The 23,692-nt window shown below is 46.7% G+C and overlaps 1 protein-coding gene across 2 annotated transcripts in view; it reads right to left on the bottom strand.

The window, feature by feature from the left end:
* Positions 1 to 2,737: 2,737 nt before the first annotated feature.
* Positions 2,738 to 23,692, bottom strand: part of NMNAT3 (nicotinamide nucleotide adenylyltransferase 3) — a 72,582-nt gene continuing 51,627 nt past the window's right edge. The window contains exons 3-5 of one of the 2 annotated variants that reach the window (XM_045579239.1): positions 15,865 to 16,048; positions 11,223 to 11,305; positions 2,738 to 3,879 (exon numbers count right to left, since the gene is read on the bottom strand). In XM_045579239.1, coding sequence (XP_045435195.1) covers positions 3,497 to 3,879; positions 11,223 to 11,305; positions 15,865 to 16,048 — 650 coding nt within the window. In that variant the 3' untranslated portion in view covers positions 2,738 to 3,496. The remainder of the gene's footprint in view (positions 3,880 to 11,222; positions 11,306 to 15,864; positions 16,049 to 23,692) is intronic. The other variant, XM_036431292.2, reaches the window with a different exon arrangement.

Raw genomic sequence — 23,692 nt, 5'->3', positions numbered from 1 at the left:
TTGATTTCAGAGTGGAGGGGAGAGGGAGATATAAACATCAATGATGAGAGAGAATCATTGATCGGCTTCCTACTGTATGCCCCCTACTGGGGATAGAGCCCAAAACCTAGGCATGTGCCCTTGGCGGGAATCAAACCTGGGACCCTTCAGTTTGCAGGCCGACGTTCTATCCACTGAACCAGACCAGCCAGGGCTGTTGTTTCATTTTAGAAGAGGATGATGTAAAGGCTCAGAAGTGAATGTTTTGCTTGGGGGGAGTCCCATGATACAGTCATGAATCAGAGATGAAGGCTTCTCCTCCCAGCCTCGTTGGGCCTGGGGCTCTGAGCCTACAGAAAGGCTGGGCATGCCGAAACCGGTTTGACTCAGTGGATAGAGCGTCGGCCTGCAGATCGAAGGGTCCCGGGTTAGATTCCGGTCAAGGGCATGTACCTTGGTTGCAGGCACATCCCCGGTGGGGGGTGTGCAGGAGGCAGCTGGTCGATGTTTCTCTCTCATTGACATTTCTAACTCTCTATCCCTCTCAGTTCCTCTCTGTGTAAAATCAATAAAATACATTAAAAAAAGAAAAAAAGAGAGAAAGGCTGGGCCGGGAGATGCTGGCAGGCAAGAATGCCTGCTCCTGGGTGCATACCATAATAATAACCCTCTTCTTAAAGGATGGTAATAAATCAAGCTCATCATGCTGCTTATTGTGTCCTTTCCTGCCTCAGGGCCTTTGCACATGCAGCTCATTCTGAAAGCCAGTGGCCTTGACCCATGCCCCAAGTCTTATGAATTCATCTTTCAGATTTCAAATTCATCTTCTCTTCCCTGCCATTGGGGAGAATCCCTGATGTTTTAGAGGGATAAACTAAACTATGTACAGGTTTGAAGGCCCCTTTTCAGAATAAGAATAATAATCAAACTCATACAACTACTAGCTCCCACTCATTGACAGTCACCTCTTGCCAGGCCCTGGATGGCAGTTCTGAAGGTACAGGTACGTTGGGAGCCTCAATCTGTGAAAATGGGAGAGAGAAAGCCACAGGGCCCTGGGAAGTGAAAGGAGATTGAAACCGAGGTGCCCCTGGCCCAAAGATGTGACTGCTGATTCCTACTGTCAAGGGCATCATGACCCCAGAATAAACACAACTTCATGAGTGGTAGAGACTGCTCTTAAACCATTTTCTTTGTTTTGTTTTGTTTTTTAAAAAACTCTTCTGAAGCTGCTTCTTCCTGATTTTCCCTCTTGGGAAACAGAACTGCTTCTCATATACATATCCCTGCAGCCATGTTCTCAAGCCAGTGGGTCTCAGCGAGGATGATTATATTGTGCCCAGGAGACATATGGCAATGTCGGGGGGCTTTTTTTTTTTTTTGGATGTTACTACCAGCACCTAATGGACAGAGGCCAGGGATGCTTAGCAATGCCCAGGGCAGCCCCTCACAGCAGAGAATGATCTGGCCCAAATGCCTATAAAGCCCAAATTGAGAAACCCTGACTCCAACCTTTCACCCCTTTTCCTGAACACTACTGCTGTTTGCAGGTGTGTGTGTGTGTGTGTGTGTGTGTGTGTGTGTGTGTTTTCCTCCTTTGCCTTCTATACTCCACACAGAATAGTGGGGGCAACACTGCTCAGAGAGCAAGGAGGAAGATATTCAGCAGAGCAAATGTGATGTAATTTCAGTTATACATTCAGCTTATTAAAAGAAAACTACCATTATTCTAACAGGCCATGTTCTAGGCCAGTGCATCAGGTGGCCTGGGAATCTTGTAAAAATGCAGCTTCAGAGTCGGGAGCCTGAGAGCCTGCATTGGTAACCAGCCCCCAGGGATGTCTGTGCTACCCTTGGAGTAGCAGATTTCTAGGTACGTAGGATAGATCAACCAACAAAACAAAGACTCCCTGCCCATAGAGAGCTCCCAGTCTGGCTAGAAACATTGGACCCAAAGAAAGGAAGATGGGCTGAGGTCAGAGGCACTCAGAGCTGGGAGAGAACTTAGAGGATGTCGGTTCCTGTTTTAGAGGCTGGGAAACAGACTCAGAGTGGGAAGGGAGCTAGTCAAAGTCACATCGTTCGCTGTGGCAGCTTTTGGACAAGGCTGTTGGTTTCCTACTCCCTTGTATTATCAGGGTCCCTGAAGGTAGAGGTCAATCATGGGGGAGTGGGGAGGAGGAATGGCCAGCAGCTTCAGAGGTTGCAGGAGTACAGGTCTGGGGACCCCCACAGGAGGGCCCCACAGCACTTGACCCAGGGAAATCAATTTCAGTCACCACTGTAATGACCCACATGAAAACACTGGGATATATTTCTGGAGATTTTAGGTTTCTTCGACTGACCCTCTGTTTCTCTGCATGACTAAATCTCTAGCAAGGATGAGCCAGGAGAAAAGGATGGAGAAGTATTTAGCCGGCAAGTGTAAAAAGTAAATTCAAAACAGAATCAAGCCAATCAAAACCTCTTCCTATCAGGAATGGAAGAATAAATCCTGACCCCACGCTGGGCTCCTGTTCTCATCTTCCAGGGCCCAGTTGAACGAGGCCACCTACCCAGAGCTTCAGGTTGGAGAACCGTTCGCATGGTGCTGAAAAGCAACTGCCTCGTCCACTGCCAGGAACAAAAACTTTTAAATTCAGGCCAGTTTGATAGGAACAGTAGCAAATTTCAAGGAGCAGTTAAAAAGGAGAGCAACATCTGGCACACCAGGCATTAATAATACAACAAAGGAAGAAAAAGAGAAACTTTTCATTAGTAGTTTTTGATGTCAATTTATTATTTATTCCTTTGTCAATACTCAAGCAGGCAGGCCATCATTAAACATTCAGAAAGACCCTCTAACAGACTCGAGGCATCTGTCTTACCTCAGTTTCTTCGTAGAAACCCGAAAATCAAGAGCTGGGGCATTTATAGAATGGTTGTGTTAAAAATATCTGCTCTATCAAAAATATTGTTTGAGGATCACTACTTAGAAATATTTTAGGTGAAATTTTATCAATGGCCAGCAAGCAGGCAGATCCTGGTTCTTAAAGGAAGATCTGGTGTGAATCAGCAAAGTGCAGCTTCCAAATGTTTAAGTCCTCCGTTGGTGTTATTTTGTTTGAAACCTGGTGTTGACAAAGCCCACTGTTTGTTAATTAGCATCCTGTCAAATCTCTCCAATCCAGACCACGCTGCACCTGGTCCTGGTTAAAAAGTGCATTGTGGGCAATTCTGATGTGACCCACAGGGGACCCTGCCATGCGCAGAACCACCATGCGCATGTCACAAGTACCACTCATGAAATAAGAAGGCCTGAGAGCTCCTAATGACCTGCCACACCATGTTAACTTCTTTGGTAAATGTTCATCCTTGAGACACTTGCTTTTCCTAAAGGAAGGCATCCCCTCCTGGGACAGAAGACTCCTCAGAAGTAAAATCATTCTTGAAAGAAAACCAATGAAAAAATGGGGAAAAAATAAAAAAATAAAGAAACACAAAGGGAGGAGCTCAGTGAAGAAGAGGCTGGCCCTCCCTAGCTTGTCTTTCCTTCGTTGTTCTGGGTGCTGCTGCCTTTGCAAGAACTGCCACTGGAATAGAGGTTGTGGTCCTTGATGTAGGCGATGACGGCATCTGGGAGCAGGTACTTCACGCTGTGCCCATGGCCCAAGGCCCTCCTGACGTATGTGGCGCTGATCTCGTTCTGCACTGGCTCCCTGACCAGGAGGATGTTGTGCTGGTACCTCTGCAGGATGGGCGTGTCCGAGATGTACCTCTTTAGGTCGTGGCCAACCCGGTCCACGCACACCAAGCCGAACTTCTCCACTATTTCCTGGATGTGCTCGTCTTCCCAGAGATTGGGGGTCTGGAAGGTCTTCAGGATATCTGCCCCGCAGAGGAGCTTCAGCTCAGGCACAGCTGGAAAGACAAGGGCAGATCCCAGCAAAGTTACAGGAAGGGTCACGTATTCCATTTGAAATGTTCACAAAACGCTCCATGGAGTGTACTGGAAACTCAGTGTCTCCATGCTCAAAAAGAAAATGCATGAATCTGAAGCCACTTCAGGGACACACAGGTATAGGTAGTAATTAGATCAATAAATCTTTGTTTGATATGGGTGAAGTGCCAAGTAACACAAAATAGTTTTCATTTTTAGTGGTTGCTGGATCCCACGCAGCAGAGTGGTCCAAAGGTGGCTATGCCGTACCCAGAACCCCATCTTCTGACAGAAGAATCCTCCTTTAAGCCCGAGGACTAACAAACTGTGGGCCTCAGACAAGTTACTGCCCTTCTTAAAACCCATTTCAGCTCTAACACGTGTGCTTCTCTAAGTAAGACCTCATCATAAAGGTTAATTGTAAAGGATAACCAAAAGGTCTCTAAGACCTCAGCTGATGACCTTGTCATCTGTTTTCAATGAAACAAAGCTCTAGAACAACTGATCAATGTGGATAATCCTTTGACATCTGTTCTAACAGAATGGCGATAGTGCTGACAAAAGAATACTTAACATTTATCGGGTGCTTACTATGAGCACCATTGGTTGCTGAGCGCCTTTTGTGTACATTCTCATTTGAGCCTCAGAACAACTTCATGAGGCAGAGGGAGAAAGAAAGGCTCAGAGAGGCCAGTGACTTGCCTGAGGTCACTCATTCATCCAGGCGGTTAGTATTTAAACCTGACAGCCAGCCTCTAGGCGGGGCATTTGTAACTGGTAGGCTCTGCTGCCGCCTGCTGGCAGGAATTGTACATGCATCAGAACAGAGAAGCCCTTCCTGGATTGTCAAGGACAAACCCAGTCCATGGGAGAAGCAACCTGCAGGATGGCTGGTCCTCCTGGAAGGGGATTCTAGCTTTGGTCAACAGCCCAGGCCGGGCTCCTAGAGCGCTGGCATCTCTCAGTCACCAGCACACCTCGGTTGGGTGGGGCTTCAGGGATACCACCTGCTGGGGGAAAACCTGATGTAAATGCTCAGTTTAGGCTCCTCTAGTGTGGAACCTTTGAAGGAATCTGGACCTGGACCAGAGAGATGAAGCGAAAGAGGAGCACTAGCCCAGCTGTGGGATGGAAAGCGAGAAACAGAGTGTCATGGAGAGGTCTGAGTTCCAGACCCAGTTGGGCACAGGCTAGTGGGGGCTAGAGCCAAGGCCTTCCTTCTCTGGGCCGCAGCTTCCCGTCTATGAAATGGTGGGTGCTGGACTTGTGTACTGAGCAGGTGTAATTAGAGAAACACACTTTTCAAACACTTTAGTAGGATAATATTGGTATAAGGAAACGGCATTCAAACGTACATTAATGCATGTATGCACGAATTCTCCATGGTCAAGAACAGGATTCTAGACACCTTAGATTCCAATCCTGGCTCTGTCATTTAACAGTGTGACCTCAACTTTAAAATGAGAATACTAAGTACTTATCAACTAGGATTGTTTTAGAATCAAATGAGCTTATAAACGTAAAGTACTTAGAATAGTATTTGGAACAGAGTAAGTGTGGTATGTTTTACCTGCATCCATCAGTCTGTCTGTCCATCCATCCACCCACTTGTCCCCCAATTCATTCATCGACACATCCATTGAACACTTACAGGGTATCCAATAGCCTTTTATAATAAATGAAACTGCATTTAAAATTTTCCAATAACTCACACTTTTCACTAATTTGGGCTGGTCCCATTGCTTCAACATATGTGTGGGTTTGAATTATTCTGCACCTGTGAGGTTTCTAGTCATTTCTTATTTATTCAATCATTGTACTACAGCCTAACACCAGAGTTTGTCCTTTCAAACAGTTGGGTGGTTTTTATATGGCCTTCCTATGGGGGTGGTTAGATGATGTACATTTATTTCCAGGGTCTCTAGAGGCCTAGGGCACACCCCCCTGTTCCCATAGGTCAGAGAAAAAGACACCCCCTTCTCCTCCCAGTACATATTTGTGGAATGATTCCCACATATCGGCTTCAATATTAGATGCCGCTTGACTCATTACCAATGACAGTAGGAGCACGGTTCCCTCTGAGCCCCTGCTCACCCCTTCCCTGGTCCTCAAGTCAAAGGCATGTCTTCTTCCGGCAACAGGTGCTCAGACCCCAACTCTGGGCAGTCCTGTCATCAGGCCTCCCAGAAGTGTTCCCATATCCCTCTCAAATCCACTCACATCACTGCTACAAAACCTTCAGATCAAGTGGCTCTCACCACCCAAGTCCACAGTACATCGTCTGAGGTGTTGCATAAAGGCTACCGTTCGACTTGTCTGAACAGTGATGCAGTGACATAAGCAGAAGGTGCGTGGCACTTTCGGGCAGGGTGCTCTCTCTGAATTGCCACAGGCTTTGAAAAGCAGAGATTCATATGGAAAGTGAGGGAAGGGCCCCCAGGACCTTTTCTGTTGAATGTCCAGCTGCCCTGATGCCTTTTAAAAAGTTTTTAAATTAATTTTTGAGAGAGAGAGAGAGAGAGAGAGAGAGAGAGAGAGAGAGAGAGAGAGAGAGAGAGAGAGAGACATATCAGTGAGAGAGAAACATCATCGATGGACTCCTTCCGGCATGCCCCCTACTGGAGAATCAAGCCTGCCTGCATGTGCCCCGACCAGAAGCTGAACTGATGATCTCTTGGTTCCTGAGTCGATGCTCAACACTGAACCACACTGACTGGGCAAGCTGCCCTAACTCTGACATTAAAGGGCACCAGATCTGAGGTCAGTCAGCCCTGGGTTTGAACTTCAGACCAGCTGGGACTCTGGCATAGTTTTAGCAGACAAGCCTGCTTCCTCAGTTGTAAAATGGGGATGATAAAACCTCCTGCGGAAGTTATGGAAATGGAGTGAGGGAGGGAATGCTATGTGAATGTCCTGCCTAATGCAGGATATGCACAAGGCCACGTGGGCCACACAAACACACACAGGAGTGTGGGACTTCTGGGCCTACACAGGACACCAAAGATGAGGCCAGGTGTTGACATCTGTAGGGCAGCACCCAGCTTAACTGGACAAGTCTGTGAAATGGAATCAGATAGCGTGCCTGCCAGGTTATATGGAAAGGGGGTTCTCTGAAGGTCACTGGGCTGTGCTCAGCCCCATCAGCCCAGGGCGGGGACCAACTTCACAAAAGGCAGACATCGTCGGCTGTTAAAGGACCCAGGCATCCTCCATCCCAGTGTGACACCCATGTAACCCAGGACGCAGCAAGCAATCCACATGACTCTGGTGAGGCCAAGGAGGACTGCAAATCACAGGAGTGATGGGCAAAGCAGGGCTCTGGCAGCCAGAAAATGCTGAGCTCAGCCTATAATTTGCAATCCCAGCATAGAACAACACACGATAAAATACACAGCACACAAAATGGTCCTTCAGAAATACGTCACTAATAACATACAAAAGCCAAACTTATGCTGAGAAAAACCTCCATCTTCCTCTTTTAATTGCTCTTGTATTTTTTTTTTCCTGATTACAAACATATCTGTGTCAATTATGGAACATGTAGAAGATATGTGTTAAAAGCAGGAAATAATAATAATAATAATAATAATAATAATAATCCTACATAATAAAAGGCTAATATGCTAAGTGTCTGGGCATCCAGTTGTCTGTTCAACCAATGAAAGTGTAATATGCTAATGATATGCTAAGGCCTCTTAACTGCTTGCTATGATGTGCACTAACCACCGGGGGACAGACAGTTGACTCGCTATGACATGCACTGACCACCAGGGGCAGATCCCTCAGGGGATGTTGGAGAGCCCGTTTGGACCTGATCCTGCTCAACGCAGGAGCTGTCCGCTGGTGGTCAGTGTGCTTCCACAGGGGGAACGCCACTCAGCCAAAAGCCAGGCTCACAGCTGGCAAGTGCAGCGGTGGTGGCAGGGAGCCTCTCCTGCCTCTGAAGCAGTGCTAGGGATGTCCAATTGACAGCTTAGGGCCCGCTCTTCCTGGGACCATCAGTTGGACATCCCCTGAGGGATCCCAGACTGTGAGAGGGCACAGGCTGGGCTGAGGAACCCCCCACCCAAGTACATGAATTTTGTGCACTGAGCCTCTAGTTATATATATAAAAGCCTAAGCGACTGAACAATCAAATGACCGAACGACCGGTAGCTATGATGTACACTGACAACCAGGGGGCAGACGCTCAATGTAGGAGCTGCTCCCTGGTGGTCAGTGCACTCCGACAGCAGAAGCGCTGCTTAGCTGACTGACGGGCATCAGATGCCAAGCTCATAGCTGGCAAGCGCAGCTGCAGCAGCATGAGCTTGTCCCGCCTCCACCTCAGCACTACTGAGCAGCGGTGTTGGCAGGCACAGGGCTGGGATGAGCGGGAGTGGCACAGTGCCTGGCTTGGGCTGGGGCTCCTCCCTGGCCACCTGCTGCTTTGTGCACTATGACATCCCTGGAGGGATGTTGGATTGCCGGTTTGGCCTGATCCCTTGAGGGGTCCCGGATTGCCAGAGAGTGCAGGCCAGGCTGAGGAATCCCACCAGTGCACGAATCCGTGCACTGGGCCTCTAGTAATAATAATAATAATTTTGCTTTCTATAAATCATCAATAGCTTAGTATATTTTAAAATATTTATATTTTTCTATATATTTGAGATTATATATATATATATATATATATATATATATATATATATATATAACTTTATCTTGTTTTTTCCACTTACTTCATAAGCATTTTTCCAAACAAAGAAGATCTTCTGTGTAGATTCTTCATCCAGGTATACAGTATAATTTACTCACACAATCCCTTATATTTAAACACTGAGGTTGCTTTTATTTTCTGCCATTATAAAAATTGTGTGATAAACACCTTCCTGCATAAACCTTTGTCCTGATTTCTAATTATTTCCTCAGCTAGATTCCTGAGGGGGCGCAGTGGGAACTATATCATGCAAGAAATATGGACACTGCCCCCCCCTCCTTTAAAAATTTTTTAAAAAATTGATTTTTAGAGAGTGTGGAAAAGGAGGGAGAAACATCGATGAGAGACAACATCGACTGGCTGTCTCCTGCATGTCCTGTGAGCACTTGCAACCCAACTCAACCCAACCCAAGCGTGTGCCCTGCGAGAATCAAACCAGTGGCTTCGTGGTGCACGAGTCAACATTCAACCACTGAGCCACACTGGCCGGGCAGGGGCATGGACATTTTTAAAGCCTCTGATTCATTCTGGTCAACCGAAAGCCCACTTTTCATTCAATGTAAACTTCCTTTTTAATAGTTACTTTAAATGAGAACAAGATGAGTAGCATTTAGGATTTGAACAGAAAGAAGGGGATATGAGACAAACCTTAATGTTATAGGGCTGAGCAGAGTAGGCTAGGAATCCCTAGAAAATTAAATCCCCAAAGAGAGTGCCGTGAGCTTTGGCAGAGGGCGAGAGGAGTCCATGTGAGTGAAAGAAAATGGGACTGTTTTCGAAGGGAAGGTGGGTTCCAAACTGCGCCTCAAGGTCAAATAGGTTTCAACAGGGGACCGAGATGGGAGAAGGTGGAGTGGCCAAGACAAAGAGCCAAGACAGGGATTCTGGAAGCATGTGTAGAGAGGTGACATGTGAGAAGATGGGAGCCTCAGGGTGGCAGGGGTCCCACAACAAGGAGGGGCTCCCAGCCTCTCACTGGAGGCTCCAGCATTCCCCAGAGGCACGGAGTGCCCAGCACCTACGCTGTTTCCTGCCTTTGTATCCTGCTCAGCTGCCCTTCTGTCCAGAAATGCCCCCAACTCCAGACAACCTACTGATCCTATGAGTCTGGGTGCAGGTGTCTCCTCGTCTAGGCAGCCTTCCTAATCCATGCCTGGACTCATCGTCATTCACAGCCTGTCTTCAGCTCAGGTCTAGGGTGGAGGCAGGCTGGCTCTGTTCTCAGGCTGAGCCCAGAGCCTGGTCTGGGGTGGTGCTGAGCGAGCATCTCTAGACCCCTATGAGGAGTGCTGAACCAGAGATGATTCAGAAAGTAGGCAAAAGGCTGAGAATGAACACTCCTTGTGCTCACGTCTGGGGCAGGGGGAAGAGCTCATGCAGTCGGGAGGAGAGGCGGAGACCAGAAGAATATAATAAACATCGCATAAGCTGATTACACAGGACACTCTATAACTCCTTCCTCCTTAGATTCCTACTCCTGTACACAGTTCCCCAAACGGGCCGTAAAGCCTGTCCCCAGAGTGACTGTGAAACACCCAGATTCCCAGGTGCCATTACCACTTGGGAGGTCTGGGGTGTGGTCTGGGAATCTGTGTTTTTAACAAGCCTCGCAGGGGATTCTGCTGTGAGGGACCCTTTGGCTGGCATTTGGGGGCTACCGCAGGAAACCTTGGGGGCCTGGTGGCATTTTCACGTCCTTTTAGAAGATTGTTTCCCAGTCTAGTTCTGAGAATTACTAAAAGGCACTAAAAAAAGACTAAACCATGACAATGGCTGCTATTTCCTTTTCCTGTGAGTCACAATGCTCACGAACATAATGAAGGTTCTGAAATGCCCTGCAGTAAAGAAGCCATTGTAGGCCCGTTTAACCTTGACATTCCCAAGCCAGACTGATCTGGAAATAGTGTCCCACCAACCAAAGCTGGGAGAACCGCAGATGGGCTGCTGCAATTCCGGGCCAGTGGGAAAGTAAGTGATTCCCTCTTGTGCCAAGTCCTGCCCGCCCATCACCTGTTCCTGTTTCTTTGCAAGAGGGGGCCCTGCATTTGACTCCCATCCAGGGCCATGGCCGCTTTTGGAGAGAGAAGGTACTTTGAAATCACAGCTGGCAAGGTTCTGCCACACACCAGGAGCTGACGGCAGGGGCAGGGTAGAAACCCAGGGCTACAAACTGAAAGGACAATGCAAATCAACTGTGAATTCCCTTCAAAACACGTCTTCTTTCCCGAGTAAACCACCGAGTTACACTGTTTAAGGATTATAACGGCACATTTTGTATTCAACAAGGAAAAACAAACAAACAAACAAAACAAAACAAAAAAAACACCAAAAGAACAAAAAACAAAACAAAACAGAAAGGCTAAGACTTTTAAAAGAACCTCAGCATCACTCACCCACTTATCCCTGTGTGGGCCTGACTGTAATCCAGGTCACAAGCATCGGTCACAGGGTAGGTAAACCCCTTTGGGGCAGGAAATCCCAAGGTAGCATTACTATTTACAAGGGGTGGTGGCAGACTGAATAATTTCACCGTTCAGCCTGGGGAGCTCACCCCGAGCAGGCAGGCCCCAGAGGGCTGTGACTCCCATCAGTTCTCCCTCCCACAGAGAGGGGGTCAGTACCCACCTGCGGGCGCCTGGGAGACAGCACTGCCTTGGCCCCGACCTTCCTCCTGGGGCAGATATCTGAGTAGTTCTCTGTGATGATGCCTGTGTTGTAAACATAAGGCTCAGGGTGTGTCTGTGCGGCCTACTGTCCCCCAAAGCCACCCAGAGGCTCCCAGTCTCAGCCTGCTTCTGTCCATTTTAGGTAGCACATCCCAAAATTATTTGCTGAGGGCCTACTATGTGCCAGGCCCTGTGCCAGGTGCTAGACAGAAAGCAGATAACGGGAGGGGGGGAGGGGAAAGAGGAGGGGGAGAATTTAGCATATTCCTACTCTTTTCACATTTTCTTTCAATAGTACACTTTTAAAAAGGAATTGAGTAGGGGTTAAGGACGTGGCTATTGGAATCACAGATCTGAGTTCAAAACACAAATTTTCATTTGTAAAGCCGGGATAAAAACACCCACTTTTTAGATTTTTTAGAACTAGACAGAGTAATGTCTAAGAGTCTGGCTCCAAGCCAGTCTTCCCAGGTAGGATCCTAGCTCTCCCCGCCACCCCACCTCCCGCCAGGCCTGCTGTGTATCCCCAAGCTAGGGTTTCAGGTCTCTGTGAGATGGTTCAGCATCTGCATGATGAGGAATAATGACAGTGCCTGCCTCCAACGAGTGGCTATGAACACTAAAAGAGCTGTACATGCAAAGTGCATTGAACAGTGTGCACACAGAGCAAATCTCGTTACACGTTAGCATTTCAAATATGATTAGCCTCACCAATTTGGCATGCGTGGCTCTTTTAACATTCTGTCTTCTGCAAATCAAGAGATGGCTCTGTCGTTTTCTTTTTCTTTTTCTTAAAATCACACACAGGTAATTACTATGTCATATCAATTTGATCTTCCGTCTCCTACCTACTGTATTGTGCATTAACTAGAGCTGTATTTGAGAGGGAGCAGCGCCGGTGATGAAAGCATACGCTTTGCAGCCAGAGCAGGTGGGTTCAAGTTTAGGTTCTCCTGCATGTCTGATCCTGGAAAGGTAACCAACAGCCTGGGAGCCTCACTGACCTTGCCTGTTAATTGGTCATGTAAAGTACATGCCGGCCTCATTTCTGCTGAGTATCCTAAGAACACGAAGAAGGAAGTGCGCTACCCTGCCAAGTGCTGGGGAAGAGGCTCAATGCTGATGATCACTGGGGGAGGGCTCAGTGTAAAGATGAAGTTCTAGCATTAGACTGCCTGGGTTGGAACTCTGGCTCCAGCTTGTAGCTGTGCAATCTTGCTGGGTTTCTAATGCAATCTGCCTCCAGTTTCCTCATCTGTAGGATGGGGGAATATGACAGTTCCCCATCCCAGAGAGCCGCTGTGAGGATTAAATGGAGAGCTTAGCACCGGCCCAGACACAGAAAGGGCCTAATAAACGTTAGCTGTTATTATTATTGTTGTTGTCGTCAGCCTGTCTTCCCCATAAGATTGTGAATGGGGAGGGCATCCAATTCACTCTTACAGTCTTAGTACTCAGGAACTGTGCACCGAGAGTCAGCTAAATTCCGGAATGATGGAAGGAGTGGATAAAGAATACATTTAATTCTGGTCCAAAGTCCTTTCTGATCATCTCAGAGGCTGGGCTAAGTTCTCTTAAGGCCTAGCTGTGCTTCCATATTTTCTTTCTGCTTTGGTTTTAGTAAGCTGCACCCTGCCTCTACGGCTTCACTCATGGATTAGTCTGAAATCTCACATCAGGTTGAAGTAGGTTTGGGTCTCACTTCCGCTTGCTAACGGCAGGACTTTGAGCATGTCACTGACCCTTTCTCACTCTCCATTTCCAAAATGGGGCTAAACCAACCTACTTCTCAGAGTGGCTGAGCTGATTAAATGTTATACACATGAAAGCACCTAGTGCGCACAGTAGGTGATCAATAAAAAGTACTGATTGCCATTTCATTTACTTACCTTGAAGCTTCTAGTTCGAGTTAACCTATTTTTGAGTATTAGCTAGATCTCTAAACTCTGCTGTGCAAATGATTACTTACAGTGTTGAATGCCTCTTCCTCAGAGACCTCCATTCTGCCTCTGGGAAGTGGCCATCACTTCCTCTCGTTGCCTGCCTCAGTGGTACCCTGGTGTGCCTCGCCCTAGGCCTGAGGACTGACCTGAGGAGCACGTTCTCTATGTCCTAAGAAGCCCCAGTAGTCTCTGGGGACACCTGATCTAAGGGCCACTGTGGTAGGAGCAAAGTCAGCCTCATGGTGTTCCCACCTGCAGATCCCTGGCTTTGAAAATGGCCATGAACCTGGCATCAGAGTTCAACAGACTGGGGCTCCACCACTTGCCTCCTTGTTGTGTGACTATGATAAAGTTAGCTTCTCCAAACCTCAGTTTCTTTATAAAGCGAGGACAACGTAACATCATGTTTGTGAAGGGGTACATGCGATGTTGATGATGGACTACATCAAGTCACGTGACCAGGGCTCTCCTCCCACATCATGGGGAAAAGGTGAGTGAGATATAAGTTATCAGATGCCCTAAAAGCATGAAAGCTGGCCTAGACTTAAACATAAGTGACCTGATAAGGAGAAAAAGAATCCTCAATAAGCTCTACAGTGATTTACTTTACAGTGACATTTGTTACTGTTACTATGATGGAAATCCGCTGTTGACTCGATCAAGAAGATATTAAATGGAGCAAAGGATGGAGTAGATTTACCATGCCTTCTAGAAGTCACCTAACTTTACAACTAGTCAGATTTTTCAACCTTAAAAAAAAAGAGCTTCTGGTAGTTTTAGATAAACATTAATAATCAAACAAAATTTTTAATGTAATGAATAAACTTGGAGATGAAGCTCACTCCAAATATTGAAAACATATCTGATAATCAACTATCTGATAACATAGTGTTGACTGTCTGTATCAGGGGCTTCTCAACATTGCCTGCACAAAAATAAATCATTTGGGTACCTTTTAAAAATTACCCATGCCTATACCCCAACTCAGAATATCATAATTGTGTGTGGGGAGGGGCAGGGGGGGGTGTTTAGCATTTTTAAAAAAAGCTTCCCAGGTGATTCCAATAGCAGGGTTGAGACCACTGGTTTGGACGGATCTCTGTACTAATGAAAAGCCTGAAAATTCTGGCCACAGGTTAAGATCACCAGGAACACTTAAAAATCCTGACGACATCCCAGCCTCTGGGTAAGACTCAGGCATTGATACTTTCGAAAGTTCCTAGGTGATTCAATGAGCAGCCAAGGTCCAAAAAAAAAAAAAAAAAAAAAAAAAAAAAAAAAAAAAAAGAAAAAGAAAAAGAAAAGAATTCGTTCAGTAAAATTTAGCACACACCTGCATTTTTCCGTAGAAGCTCTAGTAATATGATATAGTACTGTGGTCAGTTCCTATTTATCCAAGAATGGCTTCTCTGTTTTGAGGATAAAGTATAGGCCAGTGTTAGGAATGCAGGGAAGGTAGTAAACTTTATTAAGCATCTTCCAGAAACAAAGTGGTTTTTTCCTATGCTATCTCATTTAATTCACACTGTACCCCATGGAGGTAGGTGGTGTCACCCCCAAATTATTAGGTGAGAAACTGAGGCTCAGTGAGGCTGACTCACATCAAGTCACCTAGCTAGCAAACTGGGCTCCAAAAGCAGGGGGTGGGGGTGAGGGGTGGTGCAGTGGGAAGAGGCCCTAGGCCACACTCCACAGCATCTATCTGTTTCTGCTTTCGTCTCAAGCTAAGTGATTTGTTGGATTGTCTATTGTTTTGTTTCCATGTCCCTCTTCTCCTAGATGAATGAGAGCTGACTATAGGGCTTATTCTGAATGATGATCTAGGCGGAAATTTATTCCTTCTGTTAAAAAAAGAGAGGGCACATGTCCTAACAGTTATTTCATATCTGCTCTCCTTTTAACTTGGCAACAGATTCTGAAGTAGCACTGGAACTGCTGAATGCTTTTAGCTGGTTATTCCCATTTCCCACCCCACCCTTCTCCCCCGAAAGTAAATAATAAGCATAAGGGTATGTAGCTAAATGTTTACCCAAACTTTCTCCCAAGTAACTTTGAAAATAAGTAAAAGGAAAAAAAAAAAAGCCGTGTAACTAGTTCGAGATTCATAGTCTCCCATCTCCCCCATTTTAAAGTCTAGATTTATAGAACCCAGGACTTGTATAATTAAAGAGATAGTGTATTATGTACCCACAGTTTTCAACCTACTCAATGCTGACAATAATAAAAGGCCCCACTTAATGAATATTTTTATGTGGTTGTGGGTCAGAAAAGTTATTTCCATCTTTAAAATCCTAAATAGGGTTGATTGTCCCCATTTTGCAAATAAGAAATGTGTCTCAGAAAAGATAGGTCAAGTGCCCAGAGCCACTGAATGCCTAAAGCTACTCAGTGGTGGCACTGGAGCCAGATGGTACCTACAAGACTGGGCGTTTCCAGAAAGCCCATCCCAAAGGGCAGTGGTTTGTGATTTTTCTCACTCAGGACCTGAGATCGTGGGCCTGTTGGTCTCTCTCCCTCTAGGGTGAGGACTTCTTGGATTTTGGCTGTGAAGGCCTGGCTGAAGCCCCACTCAACACTGCATCCCTACTTTCACCCCATGGGCCCCGCAGACATGACCCATGGACCCTGGTCATCTCAGGAAGGCATGCCCACTGTTACCTCAGCACCTTCACCGTCTCCGTCCACTGCGCCTGCTCACTCTCCCAGGGGTCCACCCGGATCCAGTCGGACGTCTGTAGGGCCAGCCGGACCATGGCCACACGGTGGTGGGCAGCTACAAGCTCTTTTTTCCTGTAGTTGTCATTGACTGGAGAGATGATACCTCCGATCACCTGGTACGTTCCTAGGCAAAGCAGAACAGTGGTGTTGCTCATCTCCTGCCTGAACTCAAGCAGGTGCTCAAAATCTCTGTGCCTCTCCTGGCATTCTCTCCTGAGTGGCCAGCTCCCTTAGGCATATCCTTATTCTAAGGATATGTTATTGCCTACATATTTATTACTCTTACATACCTTTCTGTGAATTGAGCACCTTTAAGTTTAACAATGCTTCCTGACTTAAAGTCTTTATGTCTGATATTAATGTAACCTCAACAGCTTTAAATATGCATGCCCCCCCCTTTTTTTTTTTTTTAAATAACCTTTCTCTTTCAACCTACCTATACTTCCATTTCAAACACGTCTTTTATAAATAGCTGAATGTAAAAATATTTTGGTCAAGTTTGACAATTACTGATTTGTAACTGGAGCATTAAGTTTACTTATATTTAATGTAAATATTGACATATTTAAGTTTCAAGCTTAAATGTTTTGTGTTTTTTTATTGTTTTGTCACAAGTTTTATGTGTTTTTTTTCTTCTTTTCTGCCTGCCTATATACTTTATTTCATTTTTTTTCCTCTTGGACTGAAACTTACATATGCAGTCTAATATCCAAAGTAAATTAAGACCTTTACCCTCTTCCTCAATAACACAAAGACTTTGGAACTTTGTAACTGCATTTAATATCTCCTTACATGTCATTGTTGTAGATATTTTAAATCTGTTTATACCCTAACCTTAATAGGACATATTATTCTGTTTTATACACTGATCACATTTAAATTAAAAAAAACCTTTTTATTTATTTCAGAGAGAAAGGGAGAGGAAGAGGAAAAAACATTAATGATGAGAGAGAATCACTGATCGGCTGCCTTTTTGTACCCCCCACACTGGGGATCAAGCCCACAACCTAGGCATGTGCCCTGATCAGGAATCAAACCATGACCTCCTGGTTCATAGGTTGACATTCAACCGTGAGCCATGTCAGCCAGGATGTTTTTACTGATTTGAGAGAGAGAGGAAAGGAGAAAGAGAAGCAGAAATAGCAATGTGAGAAACATTGACCGGTTGCCTCCTATGTGCTCCCCACTGGGAATGGACCTTGGAACCTGGGCATGTACCCTGACCAGAAATAAACCCGTGACCCTTTGCTGCCACTGGCCCTTTGTTGCCACAGACGACGTTCCAACCGAGCCAGCCGGCCAGGGCAAAAGCATAACTTTTAAAATTGGTATCTGACGAAGCCAATTTCAAAGTCTGTACAGGTTGTTTTTGTGGCCTGTTGTTTCTTATTTATACTAGGAATTCCTGCCCAAGGGACGGGGGTATCCCCTCAGCCCAGCCTGCACCCTCTCTAACCTGGAACCCCTCGGGGAATGTCCGACTGCTAGACTCCCCTCTCACAATTCTGGACCACTGGCTCCTAATCACTCACCGGCCTGCCTACCTGGTTGCCCCTAACTGCCCCCCCCCACTGCAGCCAAGTCTCTCCCAACTGCCCCCTCCTGCCAGCCTGGTTGCCTCCAACTGCCCCCCCTCCCACCCCACTGGCCTAGTAACCCTTCACTGCCTCCCCCTGCCAGCCTAATCGCCCCCACCTGCCCCCCCCCCCCACTGGCCTGGTCACCCCCAACTGCATACCATACCACTGGCATAGTCACCCTTTACTTTTCCCCCCCAACCTCCTGCCTGCCTGGTTGCCCTTACTGCCCCCCTCTGCCAGCCTGGTCACCCCCAACTGTCCCCTTTCCTCCCCCCCTCCCCCTCCCCCCCCCCCCCCCCCCCCCCGCTGGTCTGGTCGCTCCCAACTGTCCCCCTCTGGCCTGGTCACCCCTCACTGACCCCCCTGCCGATCTGGTTGCCCCATGCAGCCTGCTTGTTCAGTCGTTTGGCTTCCCTCACTAACCCCCCTGCCGGCCTGGTCATAGGCAGCCATCTTGTGAGGGCATGATAGTCAATTTGTATATTACCTCTTTATTATATAGGATTGTTTCATTTTTATTTATATTGTTTCATTTGTGCCTATTTTTTACTGTTTGTTGGTCAATGTCTCTGATTAGTTACTTGTGGAAGCTTCCCCCAGCCTAAGATACATATATTTTCTTCCAGGAAGGCTTTATGTTTGCCTTTGACAGGAAACTTGGAGGTATAAGTCATAGATGACCTTAAATCAAGCCCTTGGTTTGAGCTTCTTTGGCCAATCCAGGCAAAAGGTTGCAAATTTGAGCAAAAGCTGATTTGAGGCCATTTTTTTCTGGCAATGTCTTATCCTTTTGTTTTGGTCTCCTACTTGCCTCAGTACCAAGGCACCAAGGCTTTTGGGAAGTCCTCTAGGGTTGGGGAAAGGAGGGGTTAAGATGCAGTTCACCCTGGCCCTGCGGGTGTAGCTCCTTAGGGGTCCAGCCTACTGTGTGGGAAGTCACCCATAAGGCTCCCCAGCTTGGGCAGGGTCCAGCCTTTGAACAGTTTCCCTCTTGGCCTCTATGGTCATTGAATCAATGCTAAGTGAGTAGTAGGGCATCCATGGCAAGTGCCTGTAGGACATCAGTGGTTCTGGGGTTGTAGTAACCTACTGATCTCCATGGTTACAGGTGTTTTATCTCTCAGCTGGTCGGAGACATTGCACTTTTCAGCTTTAAAAGTGAGGTTTGAAATGTTCTATCCACCGTTTATTGTTGTTTTAGTGGGAGATGATCCAGAGTGCAGCCTGTCCCCCTGGAAGCTGGAGGTTCTGTGAGGCATCTTCCCAGCCCTGGTAACCTGGTTGCCTAGGGCCCTCCTTCAAGGGGCAGCAGCACTCACTGCTCCAGGGGGATGACAGAACCAGCGGAGACTAGAAAGGGGACATTCAGCTTCTGAATTCCAGCACTGGCTGCTAAAACTCATTTTCAGAGGAACACTGAAGGCTAAAGTTTTCATTTGTAAGGGTCAGGCTTTGTTGAGAGAGAAATATTAAGTTCCAAAAGTTAAACACACACACACACACACACACACACACACACACACACACACACACACACGAACCAGAGCCCAGGGAGTCAGAGCACACAGAGTAGTAAGAAGGAGAGAATATGAAACTGGAAAGGAAAGGCCCTTTCTGGGCTGAGGGTGGAGGAGTGAGCTGCAGGCATAGAGAAGAGCCTCTTAGAAAAGTTTGTGGTGACAGAGTTTAGACACAAATGGAGGCTTGCTTCTTACCCCTTTTACCCTTCAAAGACAAAACCTTGGGCATGTTGGGTGGGGGAGGGCCTCGTTAAGAGTCCCAATTAGCTTTGGAAACTGCAGATCTGGTGGGCTTGTATTTTGCTTCCCACTTGGAATTCTAGGAGGATACCATCTTGCATTGCCCTCTGCCAATACAGCATCAACACAGCAGCAATGGTGATGTGGCATGCATGGCAGAGAGGGCTTCAGAAAACGTCCCCTCCTCTGCCCTCCAAGTCCTCTCAGCTTCAGCAGGGCATGGCAGAAATCCATAAAAATTCTCAGGCTCCTTGAGAGAAGTAGTGGAGGAGGTTGAGGGTAGTCAGCAGGGTTACTTGTGGAAAGACAAGGTACAGGGTACCGAGTGTGCAGCCAAAGGCAGGAACCATGGTGTTGGGAGTACCAGGGAGAGCCCAGGCATGGGCCCAGACAGCAGCGGTAGTTAGTGCCTGAGCCCAGGGATGCTGAGGAGGCTTCCATTGTGGAGGCACAGAGGCCAGAGGCCAGTGCCAAGGTTGAGGGCAGCCCCCTTGGCTAGGGCATTTGGGGCCAGATGCCCCTTTTTGGATGCTAGGATGATATACTATCTATGAAGCTTAATTAAATCTTGGGAAGTAGGCAGTAAAAGATTAACTTGATTAAACAATGACCTGTAAGAGTAAGCTTAATATCAGAAAATAGTTATCTTGAAGTAGCATTTTTTTTTTTTTTTTTCACTTATGGAAATGGTGACTGAAGAGCAAATTGAGTGTCATAGAAAGCAAAGAAAGTTGTATTTCTACACATCTGAGTCCCATGTTATACATGGAACATGTTAGTTCTTTCCCTTTTAAAAGAGAACTAGCTTCTATCACATGTGTCAAACACAAGGCCCACGGGCCAAATCCGTCCCTCCAGGCCTTGCAATGTGGCCCGCACCACGCTGTCATCACTGCACTCTGCTGCGTTTCCATCACAATGACAGTTTATGACTGTTCAGTAAACCATTCGGCCCGCGATTTAGGCTGGATTTTAGATTTTGGCCCCTTCTCTGATTGAGTTTGACACCCCTATGCTAGGTGCTAACTCTCTTGGGCAATTTACATACATTTAACCTTTACATTTGTCTTTGTTTTACTGGAGAAAACTGGGTGTGAGGCACCAGGGTCCCTTCCAGGTGGTTCTGCTAGGCACTTGGATACTCAGGTGCCACCTGTGATGGTTTAGCTCATCATTTATTTATTTATTTATTTATTTATTTAATATATTTTTATTGGTTTTGTACAGAAAGGAAGGGAGAGAGATAGAGAGTTAGAAACATCAATGAGAGAGAGAGTCATCGATCAGCTGCCTCTTGCACACCCCCTACTGGGGATATGCCCGCAACCAAGGTACATGCCCTTGACCGGAATCGAACCCGGGACCCTTCAGTTCCCAAGCTGACACTCTATCCATTGAGCCAAACCGGTCTCTGCGGTTTAGCTCATCTTGACAGGGCAGGTCGTAGGCTGAGAAATCATTGCTGTGCTACAGCACTCAGGGAGGAGAGGCAATAAAAAGAACAGTTTGGGCTAAAACTTCTTGCCCTTCAAATGGTCATGAGTTCAAGCCATTTTCCTCTGAGACATCCCAGTTTTTCCTCTTGTGTGACCTGCCTCTTCCAATTGTTAGATGCAGGTACTTCTCTGGTGATCCCACTGCTACCCAGACACGCCTCCCTGACAGCGCTTGTATGATAATGATCTGTTTGCCTTTGTCTTTCCCAGGAGAATGATAGCTCCGTAAGGACTCGTAACTGTCTTCATTCTGGTAACGTGCCCAGAACATTGCTTAGTATGAAGTAATACTGTCCTTACCTTGAGGTTACCATAGTAATACATGGCTGTGAGTTTAATAAGGTGGATAGAGCTCCTTGTTTATCTCCACCCCATGTGGAAAATCTAATACAAGGGCAATAAAGGAATAAAAGAAGTATGAAATCACAAGGGCAAAGTGAATGAGAAAGGAGACAACAATGGATGGAAAGGTGAACAAAATTTTGGAAGCTAGAGAGCTGATGAATAATGGTGACAGAGCAAACAGAGTCCGCAGGAGGGGAACGAGGTAAGAGGGAAGGTGCCCTGCACGGCAGAGCCCAGAGCAGCTCAGGAACTGGAGAAGCCAGCAACCTCTCTAGGTGGGGCTCCCGAGGGCCAGGACATGGGGAACTAATTGAGAGTTTGCCTAAGGAGCCCTTAGATCCAATCACATACCTTTTCTCCCATTCTGGCAGAAGGCCATGTATCTGCTTTCTGCTGAGGTTGGACCGGAAAGATTCTTTTGTTTTTTATTTCAGAGAGGAAGGAAGAGAGAGATAAACATCAATGATGAGAGAGAATCATTGATTGGTTGCCCATGCATGCCCCTAATTGGGGATGGAGCTTGCAATCCAGACATGTGTCTGACTGGGAATTGAACCATGACCTTCTGGTTCATAGGTCGACACCCAACCACTGAGCCATGTTAGCCGAGCCAGAAAGACTCTTGACTCCCAGATACAGGCACAGTTGAGAGGAGGACTAAGTTTGGCTTCACTATAACAGACTGGAGATGTCTCTCTGGGAAATAGGCCTACCCAAGAGAAGACAGCTACAGATACTCACATTTGGGGGTCTTAGATCAACGACCTGGTCATATGGCCATAGGCCTCACCAGCTTCCCCCCAAATACTCTGAGCCTCCAGCCAGCATTTGCAGTCTGACCTGAAACTATGAGTGGAGAGCCCAAGAAGAGACACATTTTAGAAAGGTGCTGATCATGAGTGGTAGAGACCAAAACCATCACCAGGAGAAAAGGAACTCAGACACAAAAGCAAAGCAGAGAACAATAGGACATTTAAAAAATCTCCAAATAATGTCAGAGAGATGAGAGACGATATTTCCATCCATGAAACAAGAATGGGATGCTTTATAAAGAAACTAGAGACCTGGTACACGAAATTTGTGCAAGGAGGTGGTGGGGGGGTGTCCCTCAGTCCAGCCTGCACGCTCTCCAATTTGGGACCCCTTAAGGGATGTCCAATTGCCCATTTAGGCCCGATCCCACTGCTGACTCCCAACCACTAGCCTGCCTAATTGCCCCTAACCGCTTCTGCCTGCCAGCCTGATCACCCACTAACCACTCCCCTGCCAGCCTGATTGAGGCCTAACTGCTCCCCTGCCAGCTCAATTGCCCCCAACTGCCCTCTCTTGCAGGCCTGGTCTTCTCCAACTGTCCTCCTCTGCAGGCTTGGTCCCTCCCAATTGCCCTCCCTTGCAGACCTGGTCGTCCCTAACTGCCCTTCCCTGCAGGCCTAGTCTCCCCCAACTGGCCTCCCCTGTAGGCCCAGTCACCTTTAACTGCCCTCCCCTGCAGGCCCAGTCATCCCCAACTGCCCTCCCCTGCAGGCCTGATCGCCCACAACTGCCCTTCCCTGCTGGCCATCTGTGTCCACATGGGGGAAACCATCTTGGACCACATGGGGGCAGCCATTTTGGGTGTTGGAATGATGGTCAATTTGCATATTACCTCTTTATTAGATAGGATAATCAGAAATATAGTGACTGAAATATAGAAGGTAGAAAATCAAATAGATGTTTTTCTTCAAATACTTAAGTGACTGTCCCATTTCCTTTTATAAAATAATCTGTCCCCCACTGACTTTATTTTCCTCTTAGCATATATTCTTTTTAGAGAGATTTTGTTTCATTATACTGTCTAGAGTCAGAATCACATTCATTTAATCACTTCAAAATTACATTTTAATGTCTGAGAGAGCTTTCTGAGTATCTGGCTAGTTTTCCAGGAGAATCTTGGGATACTTTCTCAAGTTAAATAAAGAAAAATAGCCAGGGGTATTTCCACTGGAAAGCCAGTCAATAAACAATGGTGCCAGTGAGGAGCTGGATATATTTCCACTTAGTCGGGTCTCTAAGCAGAGGAACAGAGCTGCTGCCCTCAGTGCCCTTCATGTTTCTGGCTCAGGTTAGCCCTGGGAGGTTGTGTTCTTGGCTGTTTCTCTTGTGAATGATCTTTTTTCCTCATGTCTTATATATATTCTAGAGGCCTGGTGCATGTATTTGTGCATCGGTGGGGTCCCTCGGCCTGGCCTGCGGGGATTGGGCCAAAACCAGCTCTCTGACATGCCCTGAGGGGTACCAGATTGTGAGAGGGCACAGGCCAGACTGAGGGACCCCACCAATGCATGATTGGTGTTGGGGAAGGACCATGGGATGGTTCCAGGGTGTGTCCGGCCCATCTCACTCAGTCCTAATTAGCAGGACCTCAGAAGCAAGCTAACCTACTAGATAGAATATGTGCCCCCTGGTGATCAGTGCATGTCATAGCGATGGTTGAACAGTCAAACGAGTGGTGGGACACTTAGCATATCAGGCTTTTATTTTATAGGATATTTTTCATTATATTATATTAAAATTGTTACTTAGAAAACTACCTTTTTGAAAGTATAGT

This window comes from Pipistrellus kuhlii, unplaced genomic scaffold, assembly GCF_014108245.1.
Source record: "Pipistrellus kuhlii isolate mPipKuh1 unplaced genomic scaffold, mPipKuh1.p scaffold_m20_p_11, whole genome shotgun sequence".
Lineage (NCBI taxonomy): Eukaryota > Metazoa > Chordata > Mammalia > Chiroptera > Vespertilionidae > Pipistrellus > Pipistrellus kuhlii.
This window is presented reverse-complemented; position numbering and strand designations above follow the sequence as displayed.